The 14087-nt window shown below is 43.1% G+C and overlaps 1 protein-coding gene across 1 annotated transcript; it reads left to right on the top strand.

Annotated features, from left to right (window-relative positions):
• Window positions 1–10889: 10889 nt before the first annotated feature.
• LOC102667458 (uncharacterized) lies at window positions 10890–11348 on the top strand. Its single transcript, XM_006575858.1, has 2 exons — window positions 10890–11078; window positions 11157–11348. The coding sequence occupies exons 1-2, from the start codon at window positions 10890–10892 to the stop codon at window positions 11346–11348; spliced, it is 381 nt and encodes a 126-aa protein (XP_006575921.1).
• The last annotated feature ends 2739 nt before the right edge of the window (window positions 11349–14087 follow it).

Here is a 14087-nt window from a genome sequence, read left to right as displayed (position 1 = left end):
CCCTGATATTGGAGGAGCGCCAACTGTGCGAGCACAACTAGAGAGGGAGGCTATCACACTGCTACTATGCATACTGGGGCAAGATTTCACCCGTGCCGCTGCAAAGAGACGAGTGCGGATCATGCGCACCAACATGACCACTCTTACACAGATATAGATGACATTGCTACTTAGCAACATTCTGCCCAGCGACCGCAATGCCAATCTCCCCCTGCAAAAGTATCGGTTGGTCTGTGTCGTCCCGACATGGGTAAGTATGCATATAGTTCAACTGATTTCTGATACCATCTATTGTTTGCAGGGATCGCACCCACAAGAAACCCAATGGACCCGAAAAAGTCCAACAGGGCCCTGGGGTTTCCAGCTCTGGTTACGGGCCTCTATCAGTCCTACAGGGTGCCCGTACCCCCCCGGCAAGGTCACGTCATCATAGGTAAGTATGCACATTGCTCAACTGATTTCTGATTTCATCTATTGTTTGCAGGGATCGCGCCTGCAAGACACCCAGTGGACCCGAAGAAGTCCAACAGAGTCTTGGAGTTGTCAAGCTCTAAATACGGGTCTCTATCAGTTCAAGGGAGTGCCTGTTGCCCCCAGCAGGGTCATCAGGCCCCCTACCAATCGAGTTTTCATCTAGAAGTGTTGCGCCCCCAGGCAGGCGCAGGGCGAGACACCACAGCAGCATTGGGATGGACGGTAGCGGGCAATAGACACACCGCCATCACCACTAAAGTTCACCTCAGCTCATCCATAAAAAGGTTAGAGCGTTGCCTACGACACATGGCCGACCAATAGGCAACCAAGTCCAAAGCCAAAGGTAAGCAAAGTACTAGGTCAGTGACCGACAAGTCATAAGGCGTCCAGCTAAAGACGTTAAAGAAGCGCTACTAGGAGGCAACCTAGTACCTTTTGAATCTATGCTTGTTATTTAATCACTTTTTATAGTAGGACGCACCTAGTTGCTCATGATCCTAGGAATTTAAATAAAACGAGCACAAGCTCGGAAGGTAGTCATACCTCACAAAATATATATATGTATGTTTAGGTAGAAAGATACCTTAGACATGCATGTATGTAAACAAAAAGATACCTCACAAAATATATATATGTATGTTTAGGTAGCAAGATACCTTAGATATGCATGTATGTAGCAAAAAGCTACCTCACAAAATATATATATGTATGTTTAGGTAGCAAGATACCTTGGATATGCATGTATACAACAAAAATACCTTACAAAATATATATATGTATGTTTAGGTAGCAAGATACCTTGGATATGCATGTATATAGCAAAAATACCTCGCAAAAATATACACATGTTTAGGTAGCAAAATACCTCATAAAAAAAAAAAAAGAGAAGAAAAAAAAACAAACAAGAAAAAGAAATAAACAAATAAAAAAAAGAAGAAAAAAAAGAGAGAAAAAAGAAAAATAAGTTGTCTAGCTGAAAAACCAACATGCTTTTGAAAAGAGATGACTTCCAACTTTTCTTTGAAGAAAAATTCGCTGATCATAGCTAGTTTTTGGAAAAAAAAATGTGTGTACACCTGAAGGGTGAATGCTGTGAAATTTTCCTGGACGCCCGAAATGGACTTGGATGAATGCACAAATGGATAAAAGAACATATTTTGGAAACATTGGGTTGACTAAAATAGAGGAAATGAATCCTGAGCCCTAGCATCACATGACCATAAAAGTTTGACACTTGAGTGTCCACATAGGTGCATGCGTGGCCAGTTTTGCATAAAATTTCCAAATCATCATTTTTGCATTTGTGTCATGGAAATAGTGTGGGGCATCCCTTTTATCCTTGAACCAAACCAAACCCCGACATGTATCACGTCTAGCCATTTTACAAACCTTGAGCCAAAATCCTGACTCACCATAAACCTTGACCTAGGGTGGGAATGTCAATCCTTACCCTCGGAAGCAAAAAAAAAAAAAAAGAAGGAAAGGAAATTTCCAATCAAAGAGAAAGCAAAAAAGGAAGGAAAGGAAATTCCCAATCAAAGAGAAAGCAAAAAAGGAAGGAAAGGAAATTCCCAATCAAAGAGTGGGAGAAAGCAAAAAGGAAAGAAAGGAAATTCCCAATCAAAGAGTGGGAGAAAGCAAAAAGAAAAGAAAGAAAATTCCCAACCAAAGAATGGGAGAAAGTAAAAAAGGAAGGAAAGAAAGTTCTTGATCAAAGAAACTAGAAGAAATGTGCAGAAAGGTCTTTTGACCAGACAATATCTGAACAATACAGAATTGTCACCAAATGAACAAAAAGAAGGAAAGGAAACCACGACCTAAAATGGTCTTCTCCCTTTGATTACCAACCAAAATCCCGTGCGCTAGCGACTTTTTTTTCTCGCCCCGCACTAAACAAAAAAAAAACAGAAAAAGAAAAAGCCAGAAAAATCAAAAGCCAAAAACACACAAAAGCCGAAAAAAAACCACCAAAAGAACCCATTCCCAAGGGAAGCCCTATCGATCCATGATCACGCATGTAATTTTTGATTTGATAGGAAATAATTTGCAAAGTCAAGTCATGACATATCTATGGTTCGGAATTAGGATGAAACACTTACCTGTGCAAGATTGATACACTTTGAGTGATTTTCTTCTATTTTTGTCGAACCCGGTGTTTCCTCTAAATGGTCATTTAGAAACGAAATGCTAACATCCAAAATCTCATTTATGGTTACGGGGGATCCCATCGGCAGACTCTCCTTCCCCGGTAGACGCATTGTTTTTCACTCAAAAAAAAAAAAGCATATGCTGCTCTAAATCAGTTGGAATGTTTGTCTCTTTGCTAAAGCATGTTTGCATTTTAGTGGAGAAAACAACGAGACTTTTTCAAGTCTCACAAGTTATCCAGAACTACGTAGGTCTGAGTTCCTCATTGGAGGATACGTAGGAGCAAGAGCCTCGCTTTTGTCGACCACACCGCCTTTTGTTGCCATGACTCAAGAGCTGGTAGCCCGCGGAGACACCTTACGGTTATCCGCACCTCGTCATTCAGTGACCCCAAGTGTGATTGACGAGCAGAGGCCAATGTGGTCATCTACGCCCTTTCCGGAGATGTCAGCATTTTCCGATGGAGACTTTTCAAGTCTCACAAGTTATCCAGAACTACGTAGGTCTGAGTTCCTCATTGGAGGATACGTAGGAGCAAGAGCTTTGCTTTTGTCGGCCGCCCCATAATCTTTGTCATACTGACCCTGAGGTCATGTGACGTGCACCCTTGTATCATCCAGAGGCGGCGGGCCCGATGATACGCGGAGATACCTTATGGTTATCCGCACCCTTTTGTCATCCAGAGGCGGCGGGCCCGATGACAAGCAGAGACCAAGTTTGGTCATTCTGCACCCTTGTATCATCCAGAGGCGGCGGGCCCGATGATACGCGGAGATACCTTATGGTTATCCGCACCCTTTTGTCATCCAGAGGCGGCGGGCCCGATGACAAGCAGAGACCAAGTTTGGTCATTCTGCACCCTTGTATCATCCAGAGGCGGCGGGCCCGATGATACGCGGAGATACCTTACGGTTATCCGCACCCTTTTGTCATCCAGAGGCGGCGGGGCCGATGACAAGCAGAGACCAAATTTGGTCATTCTGCACCCTTGTATCATCCAGAGGCGGCGGGCCCGATGATACGCGGAGATACCTTATGGTTATTCGCACCCTTTTGTCATCCAGAGGCGGCGGGCCCGATGACAAGCAGAGACCAAGTTTGGTCATTCTGCACCCTTGTATCATCCAGAGGCGGCGGGCCCGATGATACGCGGAGATACCTTACGGTTATTCGCACCCTTTTGTCATCCAGAGGCGGCGGGCCCGATGACAAGCAGAGACCAAGTTTGGTCATTCTGCACCCTTGTATCATCCAGAGGCGGCGGGCCCGATGATACGCGGAGATACCTTATGGTTATTCGCACCCTTTTGTCATCCAGAGGCGGCGGGCCCGATGACAAGCAGAGACCAAGTTTGGTCATTCTGCACCCTTGTATCATCCAGAGGCGGCGGGCCCGATGATACGCGGAGATACCTTACGGTTATTCGCACCCTTTTGTCATCCAGAGGCGGCGGGCCCGATGACAAGCAGAGACCAAGTTTGGTCATTCTGCACCCTTGTATCATCCAGAGGCGGCGGGCCCGATGATACGCGGAGATACCTTACGGTTATTCGCACCCTTTTGTCATCCAGAGGCGGCGGGCCCGATGACAAGCAGAGACCAAGTTTGGTCATTCTGCACCCTTGTATCATCCAGAGGCGGCGGGCCCGATGATACGCGGAGATACCTTATGGTTATCCGCACCCTTTTGTCATCCAGAGGCGGCGGGCCCGATGACAAGCAGAGACCAAGTTTGGTCATTCTGCACCCTTGTATCATCCAGAGGCGGCGGGCCCGATGATACGCGGAGATACCTTATGGTTATCCGCACCCTTTTGTCATCCAGAGGCGGCGGGCCCGATGACAAGCAGAGACCAAGTTTGGTCATTCTGCACCCTTGTATCATCCAGAGGCGGCGGGCCCGATGATACGCGGAGATACCTTACGGTTATTCGCACCCTTTTGTCATCCAGAGGCGGCGGGCCCGATGACAAGCAGAGACCAAGTTTGGTCATTCTGCACCCTTGTATCATCCAGAGGCGGCGGGCCCGATGATACGCGGAGATACCTTATGGTTATTCGCACCCTTTTGTCATCCAGAGGCGGCGGGCCCGATGACAAGCAGAGACCAAGTTTGGTCATTCTGCACCCTTGTATCATCCAGAGGCGACGGGCCCGATGATACGCGGAGATACCTTACGGTTATTCGCACCCTTTTGTCATCCAGAGGCGGCGGGCCCGATGACAAGCAGAGACCAAGTTTGGTCATTCTGCACCCTTGTATCATCCAGAGGCGGCGGGCCCGATGATACGCGGAGATACCTTACGGTTATTCGCACCCTTTTGTCATCCAGAGGCGGCGGGCCCGATGACAAGCAGAGACCAAGTTTGGTCATTCTGCACCCTTGTATCATCCAGAGGCGGCGGGCCCGATGATACGCGGAGATACCTTACGGTTATTCGCACCCTTTTGTCATCCAGAGGCGGCGGGCCCGATGACAAGCAGAGACCAAGTTTGGTCATTCTGCACCCTTGTATCATCCAGAGGCGGCGGGCCCGATGATACGCGGAGATACCTTACGGTTATTCGCACCCTTTTGTCATCCAGAGGCGGCGGGCCCGATGACAAGCAGAGACCAAGTTTGGTCATTCTGCACCCTTGTATCATCCAGAGGCGGCGGGCCCGATGATACGCGGAGATACCTTACGGTTATTCGCACCCTTTTGTCATCTAGAGGCGGCGGGCCCGATGACAAGCAGAGACCAAGTTTGGTCATTCTGCACCCTTGTATCATCCAGAGGCGGCGGGCCCGATGATACGCGGAGATACCTTATGGTTATTCGCACCCTTTTGTCATCCAGAGGCGGCGGGCCCGATGACAAGCAGAGACCAAGTTTGGTCATTCTGCACCCTTGTATCATCCAGAGGCGGCGGGCCCGATGATACGCGAAGATACCTTATGGTTATCCGCACCCTTTTGTCATCCAGAGGCGGCGGGCCCGATGACAAGCAGAGACCAAGTTTAGTCATTCTGCACCCTTGTATCATCCAGAGGCGGCGAGCACGATGATACGCGGAGATACCTTATGGTTATCCGCACCCTTTTGTCATCCAGAGGCGGCGGGCCCGATGACAAGCAGAGACCAAGTTTGGTCATTAGCAGAGACCAATATGGTCATCTGCGCCCTTTCCGGAGATGTCAGCATTTTCCGATGGAGACTTTTCAAGTCTCACAAGTTATCCAGAACTACGTAGGTCTGAGTTCCTCATTGGAGGATACGTAGGAGCAAGAGCTTTGCTTTTGTCGGCCGCCCCATAATCTTTGTCATACTGACCCTGAGGTCATGTGACGTGCACCCTTGTATCATCCAGAGGCGGCGGGCCCGATGATACGCGGAGATACCTTACGGTTATCCGCACCCTTTTGTCATCCAGAGGCGGCGGGCCCGATGACAAGCAGAGACCAAGTTTGGTCATTCTGCACCCTTGTATCATCCAGAGGCGGCGGCCCGATGATACGCGGAGATACCTTACGGTTATCCGCACCCTTTTGTCATCCAGAGGCGGCGGGCCCGATGACAAGCAGAGACCAAGTTTGGTCATTCTGCACCCTTGTATCATCCAGAGGCGGCGGGCCCGATGATACGCGGAGATACCTTACGGTTATCCGCACCCTTTTGTCATCCAGAGGCGGCGGGCCCGATGACAAGCAGAGACCAAGTTTGGTCATTCTGCACCCTTGTATCATCCAGAGGCGGCGGGCCCGATGATACGCGGAGATACCTTACGGTTATCCGCACCCTTTTGTCATCCAGAGGCGGCGGGCCCGATGACAAGCAGAGACCAAGTTTGGTCATTCTGCACCCTTGTATCATCCAGAGGCGGCGGGCCCGATGATACGCGGAGATACCTTACGGTTATCCGCACCCTTTTGTCATCCAGAGGCGGCGGGCCCGATGACAAGCAGAGACCAAGTTTGGTCATTCTGCACCCTTGTATCATCCAGAGGCGGCGGGCCCGATGATACGCGGAGATACCCGAGTGGTTATCCGTATAAACATTCTTTTGCTATCTGTAAGACAGAACGCTTGATAGCATGCAGAGGCTGACACAGTCTTCTGCACCTTTTGTTCCTCCGGGGACAACAAAGTCATTTACATGTGGAAATTTCATGGTCACCCGCGACTCTCGTCAGCCGAGAGGAGCGAAATTAGTGTCATACACTGATTTTCGTCCGGGGACCTTTGCTTGATGACATGAGACCATTCTTTGGTCCTTGTGAGATGCTTGGCATCCATCATTAGGCAATCTGTGAAATCCTAGGAACGACAAGTCACGGTCACCCGCGACTCTCGTCAACCGAGAAGGGCGAAATTAGTGTCATGCACTGATTTTCGGGGACCTTTGCTTGATGACATGCGACCATTCTTTGGTCCTTGTGAGGTGCTTGGCACCCATCATTAGGCAATTTGTGAAATTTTGGGAACAACAAGTCATTTGCATGTGGAGATTTTATGGTCACCCGCGACTCTCGCCAAATCGAGAGGAACGAAATTAGTGTCTTATCTTTACTTTCCTTTTATCTCCAATAAAAGACAAGTAAAGAGGGGCAACTGTCATACCCTAATTTCGTCCAGGGACCTTTGCTCGATGACGTGCAACCATTCTTTGGTCCTCGTGAGGTGCTTGGCACCCATCATTAGGCAATTTGTGAAATTCCAGGACATGCCGAAAAAAACCAAAAAATATTGATGCACAATCCGTAAGTTTCCGTGACACACCGGAAATCAAATGGAAGCATCGTTGCATAATTAAGTGAGGTTCCGTAACATTCCGTAAGTCAAAAAGGGGATGATTATGTAATCCGCAAGGTTCCGTAACATTACGGAAAGAAAACAAGTATCGTTACGAAATTCGTAAGTTTCCGTAACTTTACGAAAAAAGAATCACCAAAAAACAGCAGAGGGGGGTGTACTTAGTAAAAATGGGGGTGCAAATAGCACCCAGGCCCATTTGGGCCCTCCAGAAGATTCCTCCAGAAGGCGGTTGCTTCTGGAGGAAGCAACCCTGCTCGCCTGGGCGAGCTGGGCGGCAACCACCTCCCCTATTTTGCTATAAATAGGGGAGGAATGCAAGAAGAAAAGGGTCCAGCCCCTTAGGCACTTCTCTCTCTTTCGAATTTGCTTGGAAAAATTGTTTCCGTGAAAAAAATCTAAGCCGAGGCGCTTCCGAAACGTTTCCGTAATGTTTTCCGTGAGGAATCTCGCAAAGCTTTCAACCGTTCTTCGACGTTCTTCATTCGTTCTTCATCGTTCTTCGATCTTCAACGGGTAAGTACCTCGAACCAAGCTTTTCGATTCATTCTATGTACCCGTAGTGGTCCACATTGTGTTTCGTGCATTTTTATTCTCGTTTTGTTTACTTTTTATACCCCCTGTTGACATGCTTAAGCCATTTTGCTTAAGTCATTTCTCGCTTAACTTAAAAATAAAATAAATTTCCACCGAACGTTTGAATTGTATTATCCATTAACTTCGGTTAAAATAAATTCCGACCGTTCGGTCGTGCCGTAACCACGTTGGAAATCAAAAAGAGGTAAAAAATAATATAATAATCAAAAAGACATCTTTTAGTAAAATAAAGCGGAAAATCAATCGGACGTTTTCTCTTTGGGATTTCTCATTCTTAATCGAATTGATTAATAACTAAAGTGAAACTAAGGCTAAAATCAACTCGCCTAGTCAAGCTCGTCCACAAAAATAGGCTTTTGAAGTTCGTCATTTCAATTTCTCACTAAGTAAAATGGATCATTTTTAAGGTCCAACGCCTTAAAATGATCACCACTTAAGTAAAAAAGAATCACTTGACAAAAAGAAAGAACTACGTAGGTCTGAGTTCCTCATTGAGGATACGTAGGAGCAAAAGCCCCGCTTTTGTCGACCACCCCAAGAGATCGTTAATGGTCCAATGCCTTAACGTTTCTCTTCTTTCAAAAAAACAAGAGATCGTTAATGGTCCAAATGCCTTAACGTTTCTCTCCTTTCAAAAACAAGAGGTCGTTAATGTTCCAACGCCTTAACGTTCCTCTCCTTTCAAAATTAAAAGACCGTTTAATGGTCCAACACCTTAAATGACCTTTTGCTCAATAAAAACATATTTTACAAAAAAGAACAAAAATAACTTAACCAAACACTTTGTTCCGAAAGAACTACGTAGGTCTGATTTTCTCATCCCAAATTGAGGAATACGTAGGAGCAAAGGGAAACACCCTTGTCGACCACAAAAAAGGAAAAATATAAAAAGGGTATAAAGGATATAAGAACATAAAAGGGAACATAAAAATCAAAGTCATGTTTGCACATTCGATTAAAGGCTGCCGTCCCTTGAGACGGGCGTGTGGGGTGCTAATACCTTCCCCGTGCGTAAATACAACTCCCGAACCTTTCACTAAAAAGTTCGTAGATCGCGTCTTTTCCGGTTTTTCCGACGTTTTCCTCAAATAAACGTTGGTGGCGACTCCGCGCGTATTCCTTTCGTGGAACACGCATCCCGCGAGTCATGCGTCGCCCTCCCTCCGAAGGGTAGGTTGCGACATTCACCATGAAGTTATTTTGGTGGCCCAGGCGAGCCAGGGGCCAGATAAAGTGTAACAATGACCCTTTTGCCCTCCCTTTTGAGTATTTTCCGCATTCTTTTCTGAAACGTCAAAAAACCTTTCGGATTGTGCGGGAACTGGTGTCAAGCAGCTCAATTTGGCTAGCAAGAATTTAAAGGTTAGAAAATGAAGGTTGTTGGACCTTGTGGCCTCAATAACTTATGAAGGGGTGAATTAATTTTCCATTAACAAACTTTTAACCCCCTTCTAAAAGAGATAGGCTCAGAATGCAAAAGAAGCAGCAATCAATTTAATAATGTTCTTTAAACATGCAAGACACAATTGATTGTAACAAAATAAATAAGATAACGGAAGTGAGAATGCAAACACAGTTTTATACTGGTTCGACAAAGTCCGTGCCTACGTCCAGTACTCAAGCAACCCACTTTAGATTTTCCTTTCTCTTTGTAAATTCCTTTACAACTTCTGAACCACACAGGAACAACTCATCCCTTGTGCTCAGGAATGCTTACAACTTAAGAGACCCTCGGTCCCTTAATCAATCTCTTTGTATAAGAAGAAAGAAGAATTCTCTCTTGAAGAGAAGGATATTACAATTGAAGTCCATGGAGAAACTCTTAATGGATTTGCAAGTGTTTGCCCAAGAGTTTCTTTTGAGAGAGCATTTGGTAATGTAGTTCTCTTGGAATCTCTCTTATTTTCTTTTGAGAGGATAAGACATTCTGAGCAAGCAAAACTCTCTACAATTTCATCCTAAGTCACAGATATATATAGGCATTTAATGGCCATTCAAAATCCAAATGATAAGATGTGACTGTTGGCGATATTCCTTGAAAATCCTCTCTGGTAATCGATTGCAACATTAGTGTAATCGATTACACGGTTATTTTTCTTGAACAGTTGTGACTCTTCATTTAAAATTTGAATTCCCAACGTTCAAAGTCTCTGGTAATCGATTACATATGATGTGTAATCGATTACACACTTTCATGTGCCTTGGTAATCGATTACATGTGTCTTGGATGACTTGAAACCTTTTCATTTTGAGGCAAGGCTTGATCTTGAAGAAATCTTGAATCAAGGCTTTGTTTTATGAAACAATCTTGTATTAATCTTGAAGCAAATGAGCCTTGCTTGATTCTTCTTTTGACATCATCAAAATCATGTATACATACATTCACAAAGGTCCCCAGACGAAATTAGGGTATGACAGATGTGTCATGAGGAGTACCCACGGTCTTCCATGTGCATGTTAGTTGTTTAAATATGTTGTTAGCTCCATACCACTCGAGGCAATCCATATTTTTTGGCGGAGATGGAAACCATATCGAAACTCTTTGAACAGCTTGATGTTTGTAGTAAAGTACATTTGAAGTCAAAGCTTTGAGAAATTGCTTATCCTGATATGAACTCCATGTGTCCTCCTCCAGAAAAGGTGAAGACCAAGGGTGCTCCAAAAAAAACCATTGACCAAACAACAAAAGTCAACAAAATGTGATCCGTCTTATTGGGAGTATGTTGATGCATTACACTCTGTGCAAAATAGTAATTTGTCAGTGAAACATAGTGCATCATCATCTGAGGACCCAATACAGAGAAGAAATATTCCACTGTTGGCTCAATTTCATCCTTGCATCCAGGATTCTATTGAAAACATTATTGATATCAAAATGGATGGTAATTGTGGTTATTGGGAAATAGCTGTGTTATTGGGTATGGGTGAAGAATCATGGTCATTGGTGCGCAACCATATGCATAAAGAACTGACAAGCTGGTCCGAAGAGTATATCAACCTGGTTGGTGGCATAAAGAGATTTGAGGAATTAAAGCGTTCCCTACTTGTTGACAGATTATCTATGGTGCATAAGTTCATTGTTATATCACTTTTTCTTAAAATAACCTTTAAGTAATCATCATTTTTTGTCTTTTACATGTAGGTTACCATAGACAAATGGATGAATATTACGGATATGGGATATGTCATTGCTTCACGATACAACATGATCGTTGTTTCTCTTTCACGACAAAAAAGCATGACATTTTTTCCTCTTAGAAATCAACCGCCACTAGATTCTTCTGTGCATCGTGTAATATGCATTGGTCATGTGTATGGAAATCATTTTGTATAGGTAATTGCATAATTATGATGTTAGTATAACTGGTCACATTGTAGTTGGGTATCTTACGTTCAATTTGTTTGTTGTTATCTAACAAATCTTGTTACGAGACCATTGTTCTTTACCACCAGTGGCGTTGTTGTGGAATACACATTGTCATTCTCAGGCAAAGCACTGGCCCACTCCGTACATAGGTAGAATGTAACGTTACACAACTTTATCTAGGCTGAAAACCGAATTTCTTGATTTAGGTGAACCATGAACATAAAATATGTTATTACCATTGACGATTGTGTAAATTATTATTTTCTTGACATTTATAATTTTGTTTTCAGTCATTATTTTAAAAGTTAGAAAATAATTAAAATCTTTGAAAATAATAATCATACGGTTTCATTTGCTAATGGACACAAATTCAAACATTACATTAACTTCAACATAGTTGAAACAAAAAAAAATTGCATGAAAAACTACAATTAACTAATACTAATTTTGCATTGAATCATGTTGCGATCGAGACATGTCGTTTTCCATTTCCATTATCTGTTTACTAAAAATAGCTAAAATTTCTATTGGCCCAAATTGTGTTCAGTAGTTAGACTATACTAAGACCTTTAGCACGCCATCGTCAATTTTCAGCTCAATAATTTCAAATTTGATAACTTTGTGTGAATATTAATCGTCGGTTAGCTGAAGGGTATTGTGCATTCTGCTTTTTAGCATTTGAAAACCACAATCATTAGGTACTCGAATGGGTATTGGAGTGGAACTTTGAAAATAAACACCAATTTCGTTGTGAATAATCAATCCATTTGAAAAAATAAAAGCTAATATGGAGTTCACAATCGTTTGACTACTTGTTTCTCCCAAAAATGCCATAGTTTGTTGTAAAATTTGGTTTTTCAAGTTGGTTTAGGAGAGAATGTGTGATTTTTGAGAGTTTTGGTGTGATATATATAGATGGTGTTCACTAAGACTGTTTGATTTTTTTTTTTTTTTGTAAAATAGACACGTGCGCAAATTTGTGTTTGTGTTGTCAGGTACAACAATGTCATGTCACGCTTTAAGTTGCATCAGACATGTATTGCTTTGTGGAATGCACATTGTCATTCACAATGTGTTGTCAAGTTTGTCAATGATGTATCATACATGCATAATTTATTTGTTTTGCATGAATTAATTTATTTCTTAACGCAACATTAACGGCTAATTAACGATAGATGAATGACAAAAGTTTATATCATATAATCATTAAAATTAAAAATTAACCAAATGAAGAAAATAAGTAAATTATCCAAAAAATTAAAGATATTCCAAATAAATAACCAAATGTCACTATCAATAAATAAATGTACCAAATAAATAAATTATCCAAAAAATTATAAATGACATATACAAGACAAAAATAAAACAACTTTAATGACCGTCTGTACGCCGTCTACGCCTCGATCTATGACCTACAGTTGGTTGGCCAATGTAGCTTCTTGCGATGCCCACACATTCTTCAACAATGTTATAGGCTTTTGTTCCTTCGATCAGGATCCTCAAGTTCAGTAGCCTCTCCAACTTATCACCAATTGCTACAAAACCATCCTAGCTAGTGAAAAAAAAACAAACATAACAATTGTTAGTAATAAAATACAAAAAAATGCAACAAACACAAATACCAAAAGAAAATATTACCATTGCATGTCGAACATGATGAACATCAATGTCTGCCTCATTAGGTGCCGCAGCCTGTTCAGCTTCTGGCAAGTGCACTGGATCGCACAAGTAGTATTAAATGGTAAGAACCGAGTATCGAACTCTCGAGGAACTTGTGTTATTTGGTAAGTTATTTCTGCAAATAAGTGTCTGGTGTGTAAAGATAAGTGTGAATATGAATAGGTGTATAAACTATCTGTGCAAAAAGAAAGAAAATCATGCGAGAGAAATGATGTGTAAAAACAAGTAGAAACACGTTGGTCTTCCTAATAGGTGCCTGATGCTTAAAAGATATTCTCTATCTAACAATGCTCATGTGTTCTTATGGTGTCTCTTGAGATACTAAACCCCGATTCCTCATGATAGTTTAGCCTAATCCTGATCAAGCATCGTCCGCAGATTCCTCTTGTAAGACTAAACTCAACAAGGACCACATTAAGACACATATACACAACTAACTTATCGCACCCCGATTCCACGTGATAGTACGACAACTTAGCCCTGCACTATCAAGGACTTTAGAGTCAAACCGATTTCCACTGTTAAATGACCCTAACAAAGCATGCATCTACGTGATGAATGCAAAGGTATATTGGAGTGAAAAGCAGATAGCACAGAGAACACACAAAAAATCATTAAATAGATAAAAATATATTTACATCAGGTACCTATAGGGAAGATCCAACAGAGGATTTAGCTTTCCATACCAGGAAACCTTCTTTACAACAAAGAGAAGAACAAGATGAAAGATTACAAAAATACAAGTGGTGAGGATGTCTCCATCACCTCTAGGATCTCACAATCACTCACAAACTCATCTCATGCTCTCAAACCGGCTCCTACTTCAAGCTCTGGTCTCTGCAGATGTTCACACAAAAAATCTCTCAAAACTCTCTGGAACTTGGAGCTTTCTCTCTCTAGAAACCCTAGACATGCAAAGCTCTGAATCCCAGTCCAAACTCCCTTCACAAGATCTTATTTCAGGCTTAAATAGGTGGCCTTGTTCGTGCTCGTGCGCTTAGCGCACTTACAGACCGCTTAGCGCAC

The sequence above is a fragment of the Glycine max genome, chromosome 2, assembly GCF_000004515.6.
Source record: "Glycine max cultivar Williams 82 chromosome 2, Glycine_max_v4.0, whole genome shotgun sequence".
In the NCBI taxonomy this organism is placed as follows: domain Eukaryota; kingdom Viridiplantae; phylum Streptophyta; class Magnoliopsida; order Fabales; family Fabaceae; genus Glycine; species Glycine max.
This window is presented reverse-complemented; position numbering and strand designations above follow the sequence as displayed.